This window comes from Prionailurus viverrinus, chromosome D1 (genome assembly GCF_022837055.1).
Source record: "Prionailurus viverrinus isolate Anna chromosome D1, UM_Priviv_1.0, whole genome shotgun sequence".
Lineage (NCBI taxonomy): Eukaryota > Metazoa > Chordata > Mammalia > Carnivora > Felidae > Prionailurus > Prionailurus viverrinus.
Window position 1 is genome coordinate 76,600,431 of NC_062570.1, and position 25,621 is coordinate 76,626,051.

General features: G+C 38.6%; 1 protein-coding gene across 1 annotated transcript in view; it reads left to right on the forward strand.

Moving 5' to 3' along the window:
* NELL1 (neural EGFL like 1) overlaps positions 1-25,621 on the forward strand; it is a 416,591-nt gene that overhangs the window by 172,217 nt on the left and 218,753 nt on the right. The window contains exons 6-7 of the mRNA XM_047823242.1: positions 21,434-21,506; positions 22,124-22,206. Of these exons, the coding sequence (XP_047679198.1) occupies positions 21,434-21,506; positions 22,124-22,206 (156 nt within the window). The remainder of the gene's footprint in view (positions 1-21,433; positions 21,507-22,123; positions 22,207-25,621) is intronic.

The window sequence follows — 25,621 nt, forward strand, 5'->3', positions numbered from 1 at the left end:
TTAGACTAGCATCTCCCCATTTCCCCCAGCCCGTGGCAACCAGCATTCCACTGTCTCTCTGAATTTATGTTTTCTGCATTGTACGTATAAGTGGTATCATGCAGTATTTGTTTGTCTCTGTCTTATTTCATTTTGCATAATGCTCTCCGAGTCAATTCGGAAATGTTGAAAATGGCAGGATTTTTTTTCGCTTGTGGCTGAATATATTCTATTGTATACGTACCACAACTTTTTTAGTCATTCATCTGTTGACCTATACTTAAATTTTTTTATGTTTTATCTGTTGTATTGTGGCAATGAATATAGGGGTGAAAATACCTCTTTGAGGAAGTGCTTTAATTTCTTTTGGCTATATACTCAATAATACAACCAGATGTGGGATTGCTGGATGGTATGGTTGTTTTATTTTTAACTTTTTGAGGAATTTCCATAACTATACTAGTTTATATTTCCACCGTGTACAAGGGTTCCTTTTTATTCACACTTGTTATTTTTTGTCTTTCTGATGATAGCCATTTTAATATGTGCGAAGTGATATTTCATTGGGGTTTTGATATGCATTCCCAGATGATTAGTGTTGTTGAGCACCTCATGTACGTATTGACCGTTTGCACATCTTTGGAAAGATGACCATTGAGTTCCTCTGCCCTTTTATAATCAGCTTTTATTTGTTTATTTGCTGTTGTGTCATATGAGTTTTTAAATATGTTTTGGTTATTAACTTCTTATCAGATTGCTGATTTGCAAATGTTTACTCCCATCCCATAGGATGCCTTTTAATTTCGTTGATTGTTTCCTTTGCTGTGTAGAAGCTTTTTGTTTGTAGATCCACTTATTAATTTTTGCTTTCATAGATTATGCTTTTGGTGTCCTATCCAAAAAATAATTGCCAAGACCAATGCCAAGGAGCTTTTCCCCTGTTTTCTTCTAGGAGTTTTATGGTTTCAGATCTTGCGTTTAAGTCTTTAATCTGTTTTGATTTTTTTGTGAGTGGTAATACAGGAATCCAATTTGTTCTCAATGCGGTTATCCAGTTGTCCCAAAACCATTTGTTGAAGAGAACATTCTTTCCTTATTTGTCAAGGAGTAGTTGATTATATGTGCAGCAGTTTATTTTTGAGCTCTTGATCCTGTTCCTTTGGTCTATGGTTTTTTCTTTTCTTTTCTTTTTTTTTTTTGTTTTTGCCAGTATCATACTTCTTTGATTACTAGACCTTTGTAGTCTACATTTGACTCTTGAACAGAAGGGGCTTGAACTACACGTGCCTACTTACACAGGGATGTTTTTCAATAAATGCAGTACAGTACTGTAAGTCTATTTTCTCTCAGGATTTTACCATTTTTCTTTAGCTTTATTGTAGGAACACAGTATATAATACATAAAGCTTACAAAATATGTGTTGTTTATGTTATTGGTAGGACTATAGCCAACAGTAGGCTATTAGTAGTTAAGTATTGGGGGAGTCAGAAGTTACTAACCCCTGCATTGATAAAGGGTCTAATGTAGTTTGAAATCAGGAAATGTGATGCATTTAGCTTTGTTCTTCTTTCTTAGGATTGATTGCTTTGGCTCTTAGGTCTTTTGTGGTTTGAAACAATTTTTTTCTTTTTTGTTTGAAAGTGCCAGTCAGATTTTGATAGGGATTGCACTGAGTCTGTAAAAGGGTTTTGGTAGTATGGATATTTAAACAGTATTCTTCCAATTCATGAATATGGATATCTTTACATTTGTGTCTACTTCAATTTTTTTCTTTTTCTTTTTTTTAATCAAAGTCTTATAGTTTTCAGTGTACAGATTTTTCACCTTCTGGTTAATTTCCTAAGTATTACACTGTTGTTGATGCTGTTGTGAATAAGATTCTTTTATTTTTCAGATATTTCATTGCTAGTGTATGGAAATGCAGCTTATTTTTGTATGTTGATTTTGTAACCTGCAGCTTTACTGACTTCATTGATTAAAAGTTTTTTGGTGGAATATTCCTTCTATGCTCAGTTTTCTGAGTCTTTTTATTATGAAGGGGAGTTCTATTTTGTCAATTCTTTTTCTGCATCTATGAGATGATATTATTTTTTAAATCTCATTCTATTAGGATGAGTCACATTTATTGATTAGCATATGTTGAACCATTTTTTGCATTCTCGGGATAAATCTGCTTGATCATGATGTATGATTCTTTAATGTGTCATGAATTCAGCTTGTTAATATATTTTTATATCTATATTCATCAGGGTTATTGGCCTGTAGTTTTCTTGTAGTATTCTTCCCTGATTTTGGTATAGGATAATGCTGGTCCTCTTAAATTAGTTGGTGAATTTGGGGAAGACTCAAATTTGGAAGAGTTTGAGAAGGATTGGTGTTAAATTATACTTAAGCGTTTGGTAGAATTCACCCATGAACCCATTTGGTCCTGGTATTTTCTTTTCCTTTAAAATTGAAGGTATAATTTACATAAAGCATAAGTCATTCCTTCCAATGTGCAGTTTTGAGTTTTAGAAAATTGATAGAGTCACATACCAACCATCATAGTCAAGATAAAGGACAATACCATAACCTCCCCAAATTCCCTTGTAACACTTTTGATTCATCTCTTCTAATCCTGAATGGCTAGTAACCACTGATCTATTGTCTGGCCCTATGGTTTTGCCTTTCCCAGAATATTCTATAAATGAAATCATATATATATGTATGTATGTTGAGGTTCACCCATGTTATATGCATCAATGATTCTTTTTTATGGTACTCTAATTCTGTAGTATGGGTGTACTACAGTTTGTTTATCCATTCCTCAATTACTAGACATTCAAGTTATGAGTTTTGGCCATTTACGTATAAAGCCACTAAAAATGCTTGCACATAGGTGTTTGTATGAACACAAGTTTTCTTTCGGGTATGTATCATTGGGATTGCTAGGCTGTTTATGAAGCGTATGTTTAACTTGATAAGAAAATGCCATTGCATTTTCCAAAGTGGCCATACTATTTTGCAATGCTACAACGATGCGTGGAAGTCCCAGTTAGAGCTTTAAATTTCAACAGTCTGTGCAGGATGGGAAGAATGTCCTAGATCTCATGCAAGATTGGAAGATGGAGCAGAAACTTCTAAAACCAAGCCACAATTTAGAAGACTACATCTCTAGCCAAGGGTGGACAGAAGCGTCTACTACTTAGCTACAGGAAGCAATCCAGTAACTAGTCTTTCTCCACCCCAGTTTCACACAGTTCTGTAATGAGAATTTGAAACCCATAGTCCTGCTATCATGCAGCCTGGAAATTTGGATTTATTTTGCCCATGAAGTTCAAGAAACTGTCTTAAAGCATTCCTGGATTGGGAACCTTGGAATTCTGGATGAAGAAACTACAAATTATCTTTGGAGAAGTTTTCCTTCTATGCAGACCTCACAGGATCCTCACAGATTAAGATCATGCAAATAGAATTTTAAGTCCTTATGAGTGAGAGTTAGAAGGAGTAACAAACTTTGAATTAGCCCTCAAAGGGCTGCAGAAATTGAAATTACAAGAAATTTTGAAAATCCTGATGTTTTAAAATGTTTAATGCAACAAAATAACCAATTGTGATGACTAGAGAGTATAAATATGATGAGGGAGATCTGAACCAAAAAGAAGTTCCAGAAAAGAAAAATATAGGTATTGAAGAAAAAACCTCAACCCACTAAACAGTAAATTAGACACAGGTGGGGAGAGCATTTGTAGAGTAGAAAATATTGTCAAAGTAATTACCTTAATAGTGGGAAGCGAAAGAGAGGGAAATAGAAAAAAGCTTAAAACGTAGAGAAGAAATATAGAAAAAAAACGTTACATATGTGTTCAGTGTGTTTATATTCATACATATATATTTGAAAAATCCAGAAGATAATAGAAGGAGTTATGGACTCCTTTAGAAGTATGATGGCTAAGAATTCCCTGAAATTGATAAAACACTAATTCTGATTATAGCAACTATAATGTAATCAAAGTATATATTAACTATTGTTGTCTATCAAGAAACTGAGCTATTTTTTAAGCTTCTGAGTTTTTTCTTTAGATCACAATTCTTATTTTTTTATTTTTTATTTTTGAGAGAGAGAGAGAGAGACAGACAGAATATGAGCAGGGGAGGGGCAGAGAGAGAGGGAGACACAGAATCTGAAGCAGGCTCCAGGCTCTGAGCTGTCAGCACAGAGCCCTACGCAGGGCTTGAACTCACAGGCCAAAGTCTCCTCTCATAATCTCATTAGAGATTACTAGCCAAAGTCTGATGCTTAACTAGCTAAGCCACCCAGACGCCGATACATAACAATTCTTTGTGTGATTAGATGATTTTTCTGGTCTGGCCTGGCTATGCTATTATCTATTGGGCTCTCACATGTCTGTGGTCATTTGGCAGATCAGCAGGGGGCAGGATGATCTAAGATGGCCTCTTGACATCTCTGGTTGTAGGCTGGCTGTTGACTAGTGTACCTCAGTTCTTCTCCATATGGCCTCTCATTCTCTAGTGTTCTAGGGGCTTATCCACATGACAGTCTTAAGAGTCCAAGTGTAAGAAGACAGCAAGCCTGAGCTTATTAGTACTTTTCAAGGCTCAGCTTGCCTTACACAGTGGCTAATATTTTATTGCCCAGAGCAAGTCATAACCAAGAGCCAAACTCATAGTCCATCTCTTGAAGGACTATTCTGTATATCGTTGCAAGGATATGGATGTGAGGAAGGGAAGAAGTTTGGACCATTTTAATCTATTACACAAGCAAGATAGCCACACTTAGACATATTACTGGAATAGTAGAACCCCCCAAAGACACAGAAAAGATACTAACAATAGCTCCTAAAAGGTAAATTTTCCACAGAAGAATAACAGATAGAACAGCTGGCTTTTAATCAGTAACAGCAGAAGACAGTGATAATAGAAAGAATTTTTTTCAAAGTTTTCAAAGAAAATCACTCCCAAATGTAGTAGCATATATCCAGCTTAATTCTCATTTGAGAATGAGCATGAGATAAGAACTTATAGATAAATAAAACTGTTTTATGACCAACAGGTGCTCGTTAAAGAAACTTTGCAAAAGAAAAGACATACAAAATACAAGGGGGAATTGGTGAACAAATGGGGAGTATACACAAACCTTAATCATTACTTGATTAAATAATAATGCCCAATTTTGGAAAAAATAAAATTAAAAATATTACAAGACAAAATGCTGGGGCTATCTGACTTTAAAGTACTATAAGGCCTGTATTTAGAAAATGAATAGAGAAATTGGCTAACTATATTAAATTAAGTTCACATGTTAAAAATTCACCAACATCAAAATAAAAATATTGCTTTCAGATTTAAATTTTTTTTTAAGGTTTATTCATTTTTTCAGAGACACAGAGAGACTGGGGGGGGGAGGGGTGGAGAGAGAGACACACACACACACACAGAATCTGAAGAAGGCTCTAGGCTTTGAACTGTCAGCACAGAACCTAACAGGCACAGGGTTCGAACTCATGGCCTGTGAGATCATGACCTGAGCTGAAGTCCGATGCTTAACCAACTGGGCCACCCAGGTGCCCTCACATTTAAGTATTTGAGAAAGAGATATTTGTAAAAAGTTCTATGAACCCTGAGGCACCTGGGTGGCTCAGTTGGTAAAGCAAGCAACCATTGGTTTTGGCTCAGGTCATGATGTCATGGTTTGTGAATTCTACCCCTACTGGCAGTGGGAGAGCCTGCTTGGGATTCTCTTTCCTTCTCTCTCTGCCCCTTTCGTGTATATTCTCTCTCTCTCTCTCTCTCTCTCTCTCTCTCTCTCTCTCTCTCTCTCTCTTTCTCTCTCTCTCTCTCAAATTAAATAAATAAGCTTTACCAAATAAAGCTCAACCCAGAATAAGGCAAGAAGAGAAAAAAGTTTTAATATAAACTAGATATAATTCCAGTGCATAATATTTACTAACAAATTAAGTGATTTACACTTACTGGGTAAAAGTCTGAGTACTATATTGGATTCATAAAACTCCAATCCCGATGTATATTGTTTATATTGAAACAATACAAAATAAAGATTTATTTTTTGCTTTTATAGCCATTGCCGGAGCACCAGTGGCCAAAAGGAAATTCAGTCCCTTTCTGACTTCTGACTGGAGCAAGGACCATAAAAGGCATTTCAATGCACATTCCCAAATTCCCACAAAGATGGTCTTCCTTTCCTTCCAAAGAACTGAGACAGAAGTACAACATTTGATTCATGCCCACCCCAAAAGGATGATGAAACACAGGTTGTGTGAGGACACTATAAAGGTCAGCAAATTGGCAAAGTAGTCCAGGTTTACAGGGAGAAATATGTCATCTCCATTGAGTACAGCAAGAGAAGGCAGGTGGCACAGTGTCCACGTGGGCATCTACCCTAGCAAGGTCTATCACTAGACTAAAACTGGATGAAGACCGCAAAAAGATCCTTGAACATAGGAAAGGAAAAGGGCAAATGTGAGGTAGAAACAACTGAGAAGATGCAAGAGTAAAGTAATCTTCTATGTAACTTTAAACAAAAACTGTGAAAATGAAGGGAAAAAAAAGGGATTCATAAATGTTGGTAGTGAAACGCCTAAAAAAAAAAAAAAAAAAAAAAAAGAAACAGGCCAAATGAAAGAAAAAGGAGCTGTAGAATGCTCTGGCATGATCAAACTTCAAGGCACCCAAAGTTACCGCATAATAAACAATTTTAAAGATGCACACACCTGATATGTAACTTAAATATACATTGCAGCATTACAGAGTACTCCGGAAGGATGGTGTTCTCACTACAGGGTGTTAGGTCAACTGAATATCCCTATGGGGAAATACTAATCCTGGACTCTATTTCCCACTACATGCAAAATCAATTCTGGGGGGATTATAGATGTAAATCTGAAAGGTAAACCAGTAAAGCCTAAAAAGATAGGATAGAAAAATATCTTTATGGCCTTGATGTAGGAAAAATATTTCTTAAATAAGTTATAAAATAACTACAAAGAGAAAGTTTGATGTACTTAAAATTTGCAACCCCCCTCCCCCGCAAATAATGTAAGAGAGTAAAATAGAAACTATCCAATTAGTTCTATCCTACAAAGGCCAAAAAGGCAGAAAAATCGATGAGTAAAGTATCCAACTTGAGATGTTAGCAAATGGAAATAAATAAATAAAAGAAAGAAGACATGAAAAAATAAACATATAAGAATAGAAATGAAAATAAGGAGTAGGATACAATAGACAAGGTCTAGAAAAACACAATTTGATCATTTGAAAAGACAAATCTGGGAGTTTGAGCAAGAAAACATGAGAGAAAGCATTAAAAAAACAAAATACTGCAAATACTAAAACAGTAATTAATCATTGATTTTATATAATAAAATGGAAAATTAGAGAAAAATGGGCAATTTCCTGAAACTATAAATTATCAAAATGGACTTTGGAAATGAAACGGTCTTAGAATCAATAAAGTATTCTAAGGAATTCATGATACAAAATCTGTATTAGTTTTCATTGCAAAGCAAGTTTATTCAAAGCTTAGTGGCTTGAAACAGCAAGTATTTAGCTCACAATTTTGTGCATTGGTGCTTTGGGTTGGGCTGAGATGACTGATTCTGGTATTCTGAGGGTTCACTCATGCAGTTTGAGCAGCTTCTGGTTTTCTGGGGACTGGCTATACTGGAATGGACTTAGCTGGGATGGCACATCTCTCCTTCATGTGATCTCTTATTTTCAGCAGTCTAGCCTGATCTTTATAAGTCGGCTGATGAGGGTTTCCAGAGCTGGAGTAGAAATATGTAGGGTCTTTTGAAACCAAGGCTAAAAACTTGCACATTGTATTTTGTTGCATTATATTGGCCAAAGCAAGTTTTAAGGCCAGACTCAAGGATATGGGAAATAGAGTCCATCTTTTGATGGGAAATACTACAAATTCCCATTGCACAGGGTAGCAGTCTGGTAAGGAGCAAAGGATTGTGACCGATTTTCACAATTTACCATGTCTCTCCACCAAACAACCACTGGCTTCAGACAGTTTTACAGGGGAGTTTTATCACATCCAAGGAAATGATTCCTATCGTGTATAAATCCTTATGGAGAAGAGAATAAATGAAAATATCTCCCATCTCATTTATGAAGATAGTTGAGCATTCAACTCTTGATTTCTGCTCAAGTTGTGACCCCAGGGTCATGGGATCAAGTTCTGCATCAGGCTCCACGCTGAGCCTCAAGCCTGCTTAAGATTGTCTATCTCCATCTGTCCCTCTCCCCAGCTCTCATGCATACTCTTTCTCTCTCTCTCTCTCTAAAATTAAAAAAAAAATTTGAGTTTTATAATACAATGTACTTTTGAACACAGATTAAAAATTCTAAAAAAAAAAAATAGCGTAAATTAGCAATCCAAATCTAGCTGTGTGTGTCTGGATGTGTGTGAGACCAAGTTGGTGATTTCAACAATGCTAAACTACTTTTATCAATACATTGACTAATACAAGTCACATTAAACAGAAAAATCTATGGTTATCTCCAGAGGCAGAAAAAGCACTAGATACAATTCAGTACTGACTCATGATAAATTCTTAGCAAAATAGGAATCGAAGGAAACTTCATTAAACTGAAAGTGTGCATAAAGCAAACATACAAAAACAATTGTTCTTATAGTTTAAATATTAAGAGAATTCCTGTTATAATCTGGAGTCTTACAAGAATCTTCATTACCATAATTTATTTTCAACATGATAGTGTAGGTCCTTCTGGCAGAAAAGCAAATCCCAACCCCCAAAATGTCCCCACGCGCCCCTCAAAACACAAGGGTTAGTAAAAAAAAAATAGTGAGAAATTATATAATGGTTTGCATAGAAAATAGAATTCACAAATTATTACAGTTACCAAGATTGTTCTGAAACAGTGCTGGATATAAAAACCAGAGAGAAAATCAATTGCATTGCTGAAAAAAGTAGCATCAACAAAATGCAGTTAAATAGAATATTTCATTTATAAGATCAAAAAATTTATAAAGTGCTTAAGGATAAAAATATATGTATAATGATTATGGAAAAAATATAAAATTTTATTAAAAATCATTAGAGAGGACCTAAATGAGGACAGGTGCTTGGAGAAGGCTTAAAAATGGCAATTCTACCCAAATTGATTTCTCAATTGGATGAACTTATAATAAATTCCCCAAAGGATTTTATTTTCTGATAAAATCTGCAAGCTGATTTTATTTAAAAAAATTTTTTTATTTCAACGTTTATTTATTTTTGGGACAGAGAGAGACAGAGCATGAACGGGCGAGGGGCAGAGAGAAAGGGAGACACAGAATCGGAAACAGGCTCCAGGCTCTGAGCCATCAGCCCAGAGCCCGACGCGGGGCTCGAACTCACGGACCGCGAGATCGTGACCTGGCTGAAGTTGGACGCTTAACCGACTGTGCCACCCAGGCGCCCCTGCAAGCTGATTTTAAAAATGATATGGAAGAATAAAGACCAATAATATTTCTGAAGAAGTAAAAGGAATGGCTTTCAGATCTTATTATAAGCTTATAGCAATCAACAGTTTGATATCCATGTAAGGATTGGCACATGAATCAAGAGAATAGCCTGGAGAGGCCAGGAAGGGACTTTTTATTTGTGGCAACTTGATACATAACTGAATTGGCATTCCTGATCTATGAGGAAGGGATGTATTCATAAATAAATGGTTATGAAAATCACTACTTTAAATATTTCATGTATATACTAATTGATGTAATTGATTTTGGTGTGTATTGTCAGGAAAAGCTTTAATATATTTGGAAACCATACATCAAAATCAATTACAATTAAATACATAAATGTGTTGCACCTGGGTGACTCTGTTGACCATCCAACTCTTGATTTCAGTTCAGGTCATGATCTCATGGTTGATGGCATCACGTCCCAAGTTGGGCTCTGCATTGATAGCTCAGAGCCTGCTTGGAATTCTATCTCCCTCCCTCCCCTGCCCCCCTCCACTAGGTACCAGTGCCTGTTCTCTCTCTCTCTTTCTCTCTCTCTCTCTCCCCCTCCCTCCCTCCCTCCTCCTCCCTCCCTCCCTCTTCCTGTCTCTCCCTCTCTCTCTCCCTCTCTCCCTCTCTCCCTCTCTCCCTCTCTCCCTCTCCCTCACTCTCTTCCTCTCTCCTCCCTTCCTCCCGCCCCCACCCCCAAATAAATAAACATTAAACAAAATACCTAAGTGTGAACTTTGCAAGTTTTAGAAGACAATATGGGAGCATATATTCATGATCACGGGGTGGGAAAGAAGCAATAATAAGTATAAAGCCGTTAAAGATACTATTGACAAATTTAATATATAAAACAAGTTGAAAATTTTCTCAAAGATGACCTGGGCAACCAGATCAATTAGTAGAGCATATCCAGTAGAGAAGTGTTAAAATCAGTAAGATGCTCATAAATCAATAAGAAATCAGGCAAAAGGTATAAAAAGGCAGTTTCCCAAAGTGGAAACATGTGAATAGCCAATGAATTTATTAAAAGAAATGCAATTTCAGTAGTTATCTTGGAAATGCAAACTAAAAACACCATGAAATACCATTTCTTACCCCTCAGCCTGGCAAAAATGAAAACAAAAATAGGATGATGCTAAGTGTGGGAGAGGTTAATGGAGCCACGGTGGTGGAAACTTGAATTGGTTGAGCCACTAAGGAGGGCAGTTTGGGAGTTTTTGTATAAAATTAAAGGCATGCATATCTTATGACACATGACTCCAACTTCTATACACATTGAAGAAAGTTTGACGTGTAGCCAAGAAGATATGATGTACAGTCCTCACAGGAGCTTTTTTTAATGTAAAAAAATTAGGAGAAAAAGTTTTCAATCAGTGGGATGACGTTTAAATAAATGGTAGAATCCTATAAATAAACACCAAAATCATTGAAATTAAAGTAGCAGGAGAAAATTATAGTATTAAGTAATTTAAAAATGCAAGACATTTCAATTTATTGCTTATTTATACATTCACATATGTAAAAAAATAAATACATGGGAATAAGCACTAAATTTACAAGTTTACTTCTGAGAGGAAGGAATAGAAATTTAAGGATGGACACTCAGAAGACTTCAACTATAGTGATCTTTCATTTCTTAAGGTGGGTGCTACATTTGCAGGCATTAGCTTTATTTTGCTTTCAACTCTTCTGTATGTCCTAGATACTAAAAGAAAAAAAAAAAAAACATGTCACAGGGTTCCTGGGTGGCTCAGTCAGTTAAGCACCCACTCTTGATTTTATCTCAGGTCATGATCTCACCGCTTTTGAAATAGAGCCCTGTGCTGACAGCGTGGAACCTCCTTGAGATTCTCTCTCTCCCCCTATCTCTCTGCCCCTACCCCTCTTGTGTGCATGTGTGCTCTCTCTCAAAAATAAATCTTTAAAGTCAACACACACACACACACACACACAAGTATATATACCTATATACACACACATCTGAATATATACATGCATGATTTTTCCACGTTCCCTTATTTTCCATGTTTCTAAGAATCCACGGAAATTTGTCCAGATGTCTCAGTTCTAAACTGACTCACATTTAATGCTCTTCCTTCTGTAGTTAGTTATTTCTTGGTGAAGCTACACTTTCCTTCGGGACTTGGGTCTGAAATGAAGGACAGCACTGGTTCCCAAGTCTGGGAACACTTCAAAATATTATTGCAGAGACATAGTAACATGTGTTGATGATGGTCTACATTAGAGTTTTACCTTGGTCTCTACAATGATCACAAACTGTAATATATGTTCAACCATTAACATAGGTAGCTGGATGATTGCAAAATGGCATTGTAGGCAGCTAGCTCTGAGCCTCTGTCCCTCTGTAGAAACATAAAAAATAAGCAGGAATTGTCAGAACCAATTTTGTTAAAATTTAGGAAAATAGTCAAAGGTTTAAAGCAAACTAAGTAAATTCTCAATCAAGAATAAATGCAACATTAAAGTAGTAGGAAAGCTTTGTGATATCTTTTTATCCTTGCCTCATACTGGTCATAGCTCAGTGGCATCTCATTGTCGGTCTGTGTTCTCAGTGTGGGACAGTGGTCTCTGATTCTGGAGGGAGCGGAGACCTTATTTACATATCATGAGGTATATCCATTCTGTATGGAACTACCTGAAGGACTGGTATGAGACACTTGTCTAAGAACTCTACTGGGTCAGGAAAGTGGCAGGTGTTGCCTGAAAATATTGCAAATGTAACAAATAATTTGCAGCTGCTTCAGGAAAGAAGTGCTGTTGACACATAATAGACCACATAAAGCCAGGATGAAATGCTAAGGAGAGAGAGTCTTTGGGAAATCATGGTATTGAACAGCACCTGTGCATAGAAAGTGCACATGCATTGTCCAAAGCCAAATACATGTTCAGAAAAGGCTCAGACACTCTAAGCTGGGTCTTTGGGCTGATCTCAAGGATTAGTGCAAGCATGTCTAAGTATTAAAGGAGAGGGCATCCAGTATCTCTTTCCCTTTCCTCCTTTTATTTCCCTCCCTTTCTCCATCTCCCTCTCTCCCTCCCTCTCTCCCTTCCTCTCTCCCTACGTCTCTCTCTCCCTATGTCTCTCTCTCCCTATGTCTCTCTCTCCCTATGTCTCTCTCTCCCTATGTCTCTCTCTCCCTATGTCTCTCTCTCCCTATGTCTCTCTCTCCCTATGTCTCTCTCTCCCTACGTCTCTCTCTCCCTACGTCTCTCTCTCCCTACGTCTCTCTCTCCCTACGTCTCTCTCTCCCTACGTCTCTCTCTCCCTACGTCTCTCTCTCCCTACGTCTCTCTCTCCCTACGTCTCTCTCTCCCTCCGTCTCTCTCTCCCTCCCTCCCTCCCTCCCTCCCTCCCTCCCTCTCTCCCTGTCTCTACCTTCACTCCTCTCCCTTTGCTACTCTGCACCGCCCCCCCCCCCCCCTTCTCCTTCTAGCATTCAAGGAAGTCAGTCTAAAAACTATGTGAACACAAGCTCAGGACCAGGCAAGATAAGGAATATAGTCTCTTTAAAAAAAAATTGGGAAAGTCCTTTAACAAATGCACTGCTAGAGCATTCAACAATAAAACAAAACCAAAACCCAGGAATCCCTGGAGAAGGGAGAGAATTCTCTTTCTAGATCTCAAGTCACTATAGTATTCAAATGGCCAGTGTTTAAATAAAATCACAAGGTATTGCCATTCACAGGAATAAAATAGACAAAAACCAACTCTGTGCAAGCCTAGACAGTGGACTTACTAGATAAGATTTTAAAACCACCATACTAAATGGGCTTAAGGAGCTATAAAGGAAAACAGACATGAAGAACTAAGAAGTTAGGAAAATTAGGTATGAATACATGAGAATATCCATGAAGAGACAGGAATTATAAAAAGGAGCCAGACAGATAGTCCGCAGCTAAGAAGTACAACTGAAATGCGAAATTGACTAGAAGAAAGATTTGGGCAGGCTGGAGCATCACTGGACTTGAAGACAAGACCATTGAAATTAACCATTGTGAGCTGCAGAAAGAAAAAATGTGGGTACCGGGAGATGAATCCGTTTGAAATCATTCTACCACTACCGCACGCTTTCCCACGACACTGCCTCCACTGCCTTCATCACTTTTAGTGTGGTCTCAAGTACAGGCAGGGCTGACTTCATGGGCAGTTGACCTGTGCAGTCCCATGGGGTGCTAAACTTAGAAGGCCCGTGATGGGCTTCATTCTCTGCTGTTGCTGTCTTTAACATTTCAATAAATTTTGAACAAAGGGCTCTGCCAATTACGTAGTTGGTCCTGAATATAACTCATATGGGTGTTTATTAGTGACACACTAGATTGTAAGCTTTACCAGAGTGAGAACTGGGTCTGTGTTATTCAGCAAGTGCTTAGAATAGGACAAGGTTGGGGGTCCTGGGTGGCTCAGTCGGTTGAGCATCCAACTTGGGCTCAGGTCATGATCTTACGGTTTGTGAGTTTGAGCCCTGCGTCGGGCTCTGTGCTGACAGCTTGGGGCCTGGAGCCTGCTTCGGATTCTGTGTCTCCCTCTCTCACTGCTCCTCCCCTGCTCACACTCTGTCTCTCTTTCAAAAATAAAGATTAAAAAAAAAAATAGAGAATAGTACAAGGTATGTGGTTGGCAGACAACATACTCTGAAGTACAGACTACAAATCTGTCCTATTCCTGGCAGAGTGGCCAAGTTTTCTCTCACAAAAGTAATGCAGATTATATAAGAATACATATTAAAAGCACTTAACGCTTAGTGGGTTACAACACGCATCCTCCCCCTTTCTTGGTTACACATTTAATACTCGCTGTGTGCTTAACGTTAACACTACATTGTAGAAGTGATTGGCACTTTTCCTGCCTTTGAGGGACTTCGGTTTCAGTTAGGAGCTGGTAATTAAGTAAGAGAGGGAGAGTGGTAAGCTTGCTGAGTGTTGCCTTGTAGCTGTCAGGAACCTTGTGCTTAAGAGCCCAGCTACCTGATACAGGCAGAAAACACAAGGAGTGTTCATAGACTGAATCATTTTGCTGCAGAGGTGGGTTGTAGGTGGTGGAAGAGTAGACAGTTACTGAATGCTTCCTGCATTCTCTATCTTGTCTGCCCTACATATATTCTCTCTGTTAATTACATTTCATCTGCAGAGCATCCTAATGAGGTAGCTATTATCCGAACTGTATAGATGAGACAATGGGACTTGGGGGTTGAGCAACTTGTCAGTCTTACATAGTTTGTGAGTGATAGAAATGGGATTTAAACTTAGCCTTCCCCCCCCTCCGTCGAGCTTATGCTCGCTCATTCATTCATTCATTCATTCATTCAACATCTATTTTTTAGGCTTACTTACCCCGTTCTAGTAACTGTTGGATGGTGAACACATTTCACTTCTCAGCGTCCCATGGAGGAGACACACCCTGTTGTCTTTTTCTGGAGCTCCAGCCCAAAGGTACCAGTGAGAAGCACCAGAAGGGGTTTGCCAGTTCCACCCTGATCCTCTCATTAGGGAGCAATGTGATTCTCCTTGTTGTCCAACAAAGTAGCCTTATCAAATGGCTTTTTCGAAGGAACTTTTTAAAACTCCTCTCCCCTGTAGAATTTTATCTGTCAGTCAGTGCTTCTGGCCATCCTTTGGTGAGATGGCACCGGTAAGGGTAACATGTCAGTGTCTCTTTATAGAAACATTATCTTGATCAATCCACTGCTGCAGAAATCTCCCTTTCTGTAAAAGAGGCAGGCATCCTTTAAGTGAGGCTATCTTCAGGCTTCTAATTAATATTTATCTTGTAAAAGCTGCCTCCTGGGTCCAAGAACCACACCTGCTTTATTGCTCCAGAACTAAATACGCTTAGTATTGTATTTTTAGGTTAAATGCATATAGATGTATTTTTAGGCTAAAATAACATCATTCTCTGTTTTAAATATTAATATGTTGCTTCATAGGCAAAGTAAAAGCAAAATCTCCTCCTTTGTCAAACCTAATTTCTGGGTGCTGGTGGATCCTTGTGGATAGTGCAGTAAAAGTGCTCCTGCTGAAAAAGAGGGGGAGGAAATCACACTTGGTGCCTGGCCCAGGAGCCTTTAGCATGAGGTGATTCCCATCAGAGATCCAGAACACAGGGTGGGGATTTCTTCCTTTCAGGGTAGCATCCATCGGAGAAAATAGGTGATTGGTAGTGACAGGCTTCTCTGAACCTTCTGATTGTCAAAGATTTTCATTATTGAGATGGTTGACTACCACTCCATTTCCTTTTGATCAGTTCTGAGCTGATTATGCTGTTATTATTCAGAGGGTAAAGAAAGAACAAGTTTAGGTGACTCACAGCTACAGGATGCTTCAGTGGTTTGGGTGTTCTTACATTATTTCCATCCCAAGGCCATTCACTGAGGCCAAGACTCACTCTGTCTGTCTGTCTGTCTGTCTCTCTCTCTCTCTCTCTCTTCTCTCTCTTCTCTCTCTCTCTCTCTCTCTCTCTCTCTCTCTTCTCTCTCTCTCTCTCTCTCTCTCTCTCTCTCTCTCTCTCTTCTCTCTCTCTCTCTGTCCCTTGGATTTGGGTTTGAAACCTTTCCCTTACCTGGACATCACTGTCTCCTTAACAGCTGAGCTGTCAGTGGGAAGTGAAATTGATTACAATTTTTTTTTTTAATGCCACAGCTGTTGTTTCTTACCTCAGCTGGTTCCCATAATTCCACAGATGGTAAACATATGTTTATAGGCACAGAGGAAAAGAAGCTATATTGGATTCCTCCCTCTCTAATTTTTATTTTTCCTTTCATGCAGAAAGTCAAAGTCACAGAGCTGGGGAATCTTATACATTTGTAGATTAATATTTCTGTGCATTAAGACCTTGGAAACAGCAGGACAGCTAATGATATGCTAATGAGCTGACAGTTTTTATTGATCGTAATGAAAGCCGACAAGTGTCTTTCTTGGCTTTTATGCAAGCTGGAATATTTTATTAACTGTCTTCAGGGCAGAAATACATAATTGGTTGCATTTTGAAAATCTTCCTTGTGAGTTTCTCAGGTCTTACTTTTTGTCAGCCTGTTGCCAAAGCTTGGGTCCTTGCCAGTTTATAAACAGAACACATCTTCATCCATATATTTACATGCCCAGCAGGAACTCTCCCCACCCCCTTTCCCTTTCAAAGCAATTTGTTTCAATGTTTTAGCATACAAAAAGAGAACCATTTTCTTCAATGTAAACAGAGATCTGCAGGGAAATAAGAGCTTTAAAAAAGAATTAGCATTTGTTTGGTGGCAAAGCTGCTTATATTTCTATCAGAAAGCTCTGAATGTTAGAAGGGTTTGCCTAATCTTAGTTATTCCATACAGAAGAGGGTCCTAATGGTATATTTTTTTCTAATCTTTATTGCATCTTCGTAGATTTCTTCCTGTGAAATGAGAAGTGTTCCTGGAACAATGGAAATGATGGGCATTCATTCCCGAAACAAAAACTCATAATGTACAACCTACCTGGTGCAAGTTTATTTTGCAGTGCATGGTGAGCTGAGTACAGGAGGTAGAGGGTGGCAACAGGTGGTTTCAACAAAGAAAAAAAATTATCCACTTTTCCTCTTTCCATCGGTACTAAGAGTGAAAGTTTATTAATTTGGGCTTTGCATCTTAGGGATTTATTTAGACTCTCAGCTTGGCTGAAGTTTAACATTGCAAGACCGATGAAAAAACGGATTGTTTAGCAAATTAATAGTGTAGATAAGATTGCAGAGGAAGATACTGGCTACCTAAAAGGATCACTGTTTGCCAGCACTAAAAAATTATTTCAGCAAACTGTTACATCTAATGCAAATAATTTATGTGCAGTTGATTAAGTATCCATTAAAGCAATTAAGGTAGAACCTCGTTTTGATAACAGGACCTTGTTGTAACAACATCTTGTTAGCTCATGTAACTATGAGACTTTCTCAAATGATCTATTTTCTCCTTAATCCATGTTGGAATGGCTTAGCACTGGTAATGGAGTTAGTAGGCCTGTAGTTAATGGCCTAGGATTAAGGTGTCCTTTAGGAAAGCTATTTAGTGTCAAAGCCTTAGGTTTTTCATAGGTCAAATGACCAGGTGATATGGCCCTGGATCAGGAGTCCTCATTGGGTGTATCAAAGTCACCTCAGAAGCTTTTTCAACATTTATATGATGTTCTCCCTAATCTCTAAAATTCTAATATGCACCCCAATTGTTTATTATTTATTTTTGAGATAGAGAATGTGAATAGGGAAGGGCCAGAGAGATGGGGAGACAGAGGATCTGAAACAGGATCTGTGCTGACAGCAGAGAGCCCCATGTGGGGCTCTAACTCACAAACAGATCATGACCTATGCCGAAGTCTGATGCTTAACTGAGCCACCCAGGCACCCTCGTATCCCTAGTTTAAAAAACTGATACCCTACAAGATAATTTACAGGTGTACCAGCTCTGAAAATATTGTTCAATATTATATAATTAACAGGTTTTAGGAATTTGATGCTTTTAAAGTGTTTTTTGAGCCTGCTATGTGAAATATACTGCAACAGGGAGTACAAGGGGACCTAGAGATGAAAATATGATTTTGCCTTCGTGGTGTCTATAATCTAATAATTCTGTTGACTGGTATTCGATTCCAAATCACTGAGGTTTTATTCATATATTAGGATATGAATGCTGTTTTCACCACTGTGATCTTTTAATGAGTAAACCGTCTTGCTCCTTGCCCCTTCCTCCCCCAAAAGAAAACCTACAAATGACTGACAAAAGAGCAGGGTTTTTCAAAGTGGGGCCTTTTGACTTTTCATCAGAATCATCTTGGGTAGCTTTTAACAATCAAGGTTCCAGGGCCCACTCCAATCCTACTGAAACAGAATTTCGGGGGTAACCCAGGAGTCTGAATGTTAAACGCAAGGTTAATACTCAAACTCAAGGTGTTTACTCAAGGTGATTAAGACACTCAAAGTTTGAGAAACACTGCCATGACAGATGTGAAACACAGCATAGGTCTGAAAAAATGAGATCAAGTGAGGTCAGCTAATACATGCCCTACTAGAGTTGCCTTTTTTCAGTTACGTGTAAATACATTTAAAGTTAAATAAGAACTAATAGAAATTCTGCTTATTCTTATTTCATCTTTGGGAGAAGTTGCAGCACTTGAAGGCATGTTATCTATAGAAATCCTCATAGATGACTTTTCTGTGAGAGATAAGACTGAGCTACTATATAGGCTTATACTTTATGAAACTCTTCTCATTCTCTTTAGAAAACCCCATGCTTAGCAAATGCTGCTTTTATTGACAAACATCCAGGTACGGAAGAGTTCATATGGCACCTTAATGCCCAAGACCTTCTGGTGCTTGTTCTGGGGATGGTGCTAGGATGGATACACACACACACACACACACACACACACACACACACACACACTCACTCACACACTCATACACACACACACATACATGCTCAGACTTCTTTGGGTTACAGTTGGTATTGTATAGTGTATTGCCATCCTTCTTTTAGTCTAGCATAGAATTACATCCATTCAAATAAATCACATTTCCATCTTGATTTATTTGGCAAGAAGAAGTGTTCATGCCACTATTGGGCTGACCCTGATTGCCTTTCCTTAGAAAAAAACAGCAAGTGCTTTGAGTTTTGGTGTTAATGGGCATTGAGAAGTCCTCAGCTCTTATTTCTGTTTGCGATCAAGTCAACACCATTGACCTTGACCTAATGATCTGTGTAACACCCCTGTGTGGTTCAGGTTAAAAGTAGAAAGGCAGAAGTGATGATGGAGGCAGGCAGAAGGAAGGCGTGGGGGAGGCCATTTGTAAGTTACAGTGTAACTAAAGTCAGTATTCACTTTAAAAAAGTAGGAAAAGGAAAACTGATGTAGTTCTAAGTTATGTTGCTACAGAGTGAGTGGAGGGATATCCTTTTCAAATGTATTTTCCATTCGTTCTTAGAAAGGCAATTAATACTGTGACAAGCGTGCCGTAGGTTTCTCAGTGCCATTTCCATGAATGTTGTAGGCTTTTCTGATGAATAGGTAATAGATGGTCCTGATCCTTCCTGGTACTTGTGCTTTCTTCACTTTCATGTCTTGTAGGGTGATCAATTGTCCCCGTGTGCCCAGGAGTCTGTTGTAGCACTGGAAGTCTTGTGTCCTGGAAGCTGTAAATCCTGAGCATACCTGGATAGTTGATTACTATGAATTTATCCATATTCAACCTATTCAGATCAGACAGATGTTGTCTAATGTGTCGCTGCATTCTCTGTAATGGTCTTTGGTGGAAATTTATAGCTTTTCTAATTTTTTGTTTAACTTGAAAGGTAGTGAAAGCATAGAAACTAAATTGTGACAATTTCAGTTTGGATGCCTGTTTCACGGACTAAGAACTTGAATGTTGGAAGGATCTTTAGTTTTTGCATCTAGGCTTTTTTTCCAGATGAAGCAACTGAAACTCAGAGAAGGCGGTTGACTTACTGTTTCAAGTTCACTCAGCTCGAGATGAATCCAGAATTGGAGCCCAGGTCTCCTGACTTCCAATCCCATGCTTTTCTCATATTTTTCAAATGTGTTTGAAAAGTATCCTGGGTACTTAGAGGCATTAGCTTGCTTTGAGAAACTGAGCAGTTTTGTACTAGGAAGAAGCTGATTGACTTCCATGGTGCTCTATCAATTGCTCTCTGGAATCCTCCTGCTAGAGACTATGAATTCATATTGAGGACCTGGTGGCAGGGACTTCCACCTGTGGGGTGGTTGTCTCCCCTTGTAATCACAAATACTCCACCATCCTCGAAGAGGAAGCAGTTAGTAAATGTATCCAATTCTGAGGGAGAGGTCCTATGATCCTGTTATTTCTGTTAATGTTTCCCATTCATAATTTACCTTGAAATAGTATGCAGAAAACAGCATTTGCTAATGACTTTCTGCTTAGAAGATGAACAGATAAATGTAAACCCCCTCTAAAGACTTGTGGCATGATCTTAGGCCTTTATTTTATTTATGGATTAATCTCAGTATTCTGAACTAGGTCCCACATCTTTCATCTGTTCTCTAACATTTCTTCCATCAACTCAGGAAGAAAAAAAAAATCCCTAAAACCAGAATCTTGATATTCGACTTAAAAAAAATCCAAAGGCCAAGTCAGTATTTACATTGCAAGATGGCAACCCCAATGACTTTCTTAAATCAGGGCTGTTCTTCCTAAGTTAGAGAATTAAAAGGCCACTTTTTACAGTGAGATGTTGAGTAAGTTTTAAGACTCACCAACAAAAAAATCATAATAATCAGCAGAGAACAAATATTGTTAAGCAATTCTCTCCATGTCTAATTTTCTTTCCTTGATTAAATGAATCAGTTAAATTTTTAGTCTAATATGTTTCTATTGTTCACTGCTGCTTAAAAAAATCCTCTAAGTCAGCAAAATTTAATGTTCCAGAATGACTAAGGTTTTGGAGGAATTTTTATTGCATCAGTGCCTTTTTGGTTCAATAGTTTTTTTTTTTTTAATGTCTTATTTATTTTGATAGAGTGAGTGAGGGAGGGGCAGAAAGAGAGAGGGAGAGAAAGAATCCCAAGCAAGCCCAGTGTTGTCAGTGTGGAGCCTGACCTGAGGCTGGATCCCATGGACCACGAGATCATGACCTGAGCCAAAATCAAGAGTTGGATGCTTAACTGACCCAGGTCCCCTTGTCTAACTAATAGTTTAAGAACAGTCACTGGTAGATCCTTAGTGTTGTAATGTCATTAGCAACAACTCGTGGCAACTAATGACAGCTTTCTCAAGATGAATGTAGTTTCCAAGATGTCTGGAGGAGGGTGGTTTGGAGTAGTAGTTCATTGTGGACTAAGGGAGACTTACCTTTTGAATGAAGATAGCAGTGTTGTAAAAAATCATGTGCATATGACTGCACAGCGGCCATTGGAATTGGTAACTATAATCTTGATCACCACCTCTCTCTTCTGTTATCAAGGGAATCATCCAAGATGGGAAAATCATCTTTATGCCAAATGGATACATAACTCAATGTCCGAACCTAAATCGCAGTAAGTAGCAGCTTGAAGCATTTATGAATTTTTAATATTATATAACTCACTGATAATAAACATGTCACACAAAGTGTAAAAAATGTTTACTTCTGAGGTAGTGGGAATAGGGAGGTATGTTATTGTCTATATTATATAGTTCTGTGTCTTTGAAGTTTTAAAAAAGCTTATGTGTTGATAGGATTACCATTTGAAGGTAAGAAAAAGTACATTAGCAGTTGGGGTTCTGTAGATAGAGGAAGATAGGTTTAATATGCTAGTATTTATAGTAAACAATGATTTAAATAGCTTGGCTTAGATGTGAGTTTACTTTCTCCACTTTTACAACAATTCACATTTTTTCAGTCGTATCTCAGTAAAAATGAGGACTTAATTCCAATTTAAAAATTTCCCATTGCCTTTTCAGTTAACAGTTCTTTTTTCCAGTTCCTTTCTTTCTTCTTGTTAATAAAAGGAAAAGATGTAGACCTGAAATCCTGGGTGATTTCACTCCAGTTGCAATGTAATACTTAACCAGAAAAGCAAAAAGCCTTGGACATAGCAAAGCAACTACTGTTGTAAAAATTTCTTTATTGTATTAGCACTTTATCAACATTTCTTATATTTTCTCTATTGAGCTTGTCCAACATGCAGTGATTTCTTAAGCCTGGTGCAAGGAATAATGGATTTGCAAGAGCTTTTGGCCAAGATGACTGCAAAAGTAGGTATCTAAATTTCACTTGTGATGTTTCATTTCTTTCTCCATCCTATTTGGAATTTCCAGTGATATGCTATAATGGAAACATTTTTAGCCTTGGCATTTGCAGTATGTTACTGTGGAAATGGTTTATTCTTACTTGAAATAAGGCTACCTATAGTGAACATAACCGTTTAGTTCTTTGATACTATTAGGCTGCATCAAGATGTTTACTTGAAGAATGTTTGGAAGAAAGAGGCCCTGGGAGAGGAAAAGGAATTTGCGTGCTGGCCATCAAACTAGTAACACTGAGATGATATATGGTCAGAGGTACTGCTGCTCATAAGCTAATGCATTTTAGATGTCAGAATAATTGCCAATAATCAGAAGGGGCAAAAGAGCCATTGTTAGCAACAGATGATTGTCACCAGAAGGCGTTATATCACATTTCTAAGATGTGATTCATTTCGGGACTGGTCCTGAGTTAAATAGTGGAGGAGGCAAAGTTTGCCTTCTCACATATTTGGTTTTATAATTGTGAATGTTTGCAATGGATCATCCACTTCACAGGCATCTTTCAAGGATCTGTTATTTGCCAGGTACTGCGTCAGGCACAAAGGAGGCAATAATGAGCAAGACATTATTTCTCTCCCAGAAGTTGTTCATATTGAGTGGCGGACACAAAAATGTAAATTATTATGGGCTTTAATATATAACGTTTAGACTCATAATGAAAAGCCCTGAGCCTTGTGGATAAAGGCACTGAATAAATAGAAAATGCGGCTAGTGCCGTTGTTATGATACCAATCAGTCGTGGACCTAAGTCCTGCCTAGGGTGAAGAAAGAATTAGGCTGGGCTTAAGAGACATTATTATGCTCTGCAAAAGGAAGAATTTTAATAACCGTGAAAATGATACATTAATCTTGTTGCACCAGTGGCTATGACTGCTCCCAGCAATCAACCATGGCACAGGGGAAAAAAAACCCAAAAACTGGTGGGTTGGTAAGTGTTCGGGCAGGGGGGTAGGGCTGTGTTTTGGACCTGATGGTTGTGCTGCTGAAGATCAGGTGTCTCTTTCAAACTAGGTTTTTGGCTAAGTCCCCTTTTGTCTGGAAAGGAGAGACAGAACACTTTTGTAAGAGAACCTGGGACTTGAGAGCTGAAACATGCACTTTTCACTTCAGCATACAGTGGAAATGCGAATTGCAGCCAATTATTTGCCTTCCCAGCTTGTGGTATATAGAGGCTTGCATTTTATATTGTCTGGAGCAGCTTGATCACAATAGCATTAATTATATTTTAGCTTGCCACCAAATTTTTGGAATGAGAAATATGCCACTCAGTCTCAGGTGATTGTGGTTTCCCAGCTTCAACGATGCTCCTTTCTTTCTTGTTCTTTCCTTTTGCAAGGGATGCCATTTTTCTCTTTTTAGCCATATGTTATCTAGGAGCCACATTGAGCTCTGACCTCCAAACAGTATTATGTAAAATGGGCGTTTGTGAGGCTGGAGATACCTAATTGTGGGCAATTGCAAGCAGAAAATGGTTTCACCCACCTTCTAAACCCCGCCTCTGGCGCTTTGGAAGATTTATAAGTCTGTTTCTTCCAAACCATGAATAGAATTATAATTAGAAAACCGAGGACTTCCATTTTCACTGCAGAATTTTGGAATGTGTAATAATCAATAAGAGGAGAGCTGGTAAACTTTTTCTGTAAAGGGTTAGCTAGTTGATTTTAGGCTTTTCAGGCCAAGAGGCAAAATAGAAAATATTATGTATATACTTGTTTAATCACTTAAAATGCAACCATTGAAAAATGTAAAAATCATTCTTAGCTCGCAGGCCATATGAAAAGGAAGGGTGGGCCAGGTTTAGTTCATGGGCCCTAATTTGTCAACCCCTGATTTGGAAGAAGCTGGAAAGTCAGTCGTACTAGGTAATATTTATTGAGTATTTGCTATGTGTTAGATACAATGCTTAAATATTTTATATTCCCTGTCACTTTAAACCTCACAACAGTCCTGTGAACTGGGATTGATTTATTAGCCCCCTTTCCAGATGAGAAGACTGAGTTCCAGGAATGTTCTGTGACTTTCCCCAAGACAATGGATGGCAGAACTGGGATTCAAACTCAAATTCTGAAAGCTGCATCATAACTGATGCAGTTGGAGAAGGGAGGACTGGAAAGAGAAACAAGATATAAAGAAGGAATGACTAATGGAGAGAGGGAGTTTGGGGATGGAGGGATCAGTGAGAACAATGGGCAAGTGGAAGAGAGGAATGTGTGCTCAGATGGTAACTTGACAGTGAAACATGCAGTAGCTTTTGGAGGGGGAAGGTCAGGGCAAGAACAAAGCCCCTGAACTCACTCTTTTGGTTACAGTTGATTGCTTTCCCTGGGAATCTGTGATATTTTGAGTCCTGGTGTGTGCCAGGACCATCCAGGGCCACCTTACATTACATGATCTCCTTAAAGGTTTTCAGATCTTAAAGTCTGCTCAGAATCAAACTGCAAACCTAGGATGGGCCAGGTGAACTCTCATCAAATAATTCTTTAAGAATTCTCACAGAAGATCTTTCCCTCTTGCCTGTGCCAATGTCTGAACAGGAAGGTCTTCTTTCTGTGCCTCGTGGAAGCCTTGTCTCCTTTTTGTTTACTCTTAAGCTGAGGATACAGGCCTTTGGGGTCGCATCTTCATGTAGGAGTTTCCTTTAAGACATCCCAGCATGGGCAGACCCTGTTCCCTAACTCCTCTTCCCTGCATCCTATGTAGCCATCAAGGTGGGCGCTTGGGGGCTCATTGACCTTTCTCCAGTTGCTGGTTCCCTGTAGGTAAAATGGTGACAATTATTTTTGATTTTGTAACGATCCCATGAGTCCAGGCAAGTGAGATTTGAAGGCCTGCTTTTGTGTATGGCACACAATAGGCATTCAGTAAGCTGCAGCTGTTCATTTTGTATTATTAAACCTAGATAGAAATAGGCAGCCATGAGGGGAAGATGGCCCTTAAGAAAATGTACACCTTGCCCAGTGGCTTGGCGTCACTAAGCCTGGCAAAAGCCGCAAGTTGATGTTGGGGTCCTGGTCTAGAGGTAGGTGCCAGGAGGTCTTGGAAAGCAGAAAGTCTTTATGCTTGTGTGCTAGTAGAAGCCATGGAATCCTACCAGAGAGGAAGCCCAGTGCACAAACTGGACAGGAGTTGGTAACCATAATCACATCAAAAAGATGCAGACACCAGATCAGCCCAGGGGCCTTCCCAGTGGTCTGCCCCAAAGGACTGCTCTTTCTTTTTTCATTGGGGGGGGGGGGGGGTTGGTGCTTGAGAATGACCACGACCTTGCTGAATACAGACCATATCATGGGAGCAGCTTGTATGCACTTTCAGGTAATAGGTCAGGGTACATAAGAGCCCTCTTGAAAAATTCTGGCATTCTGGC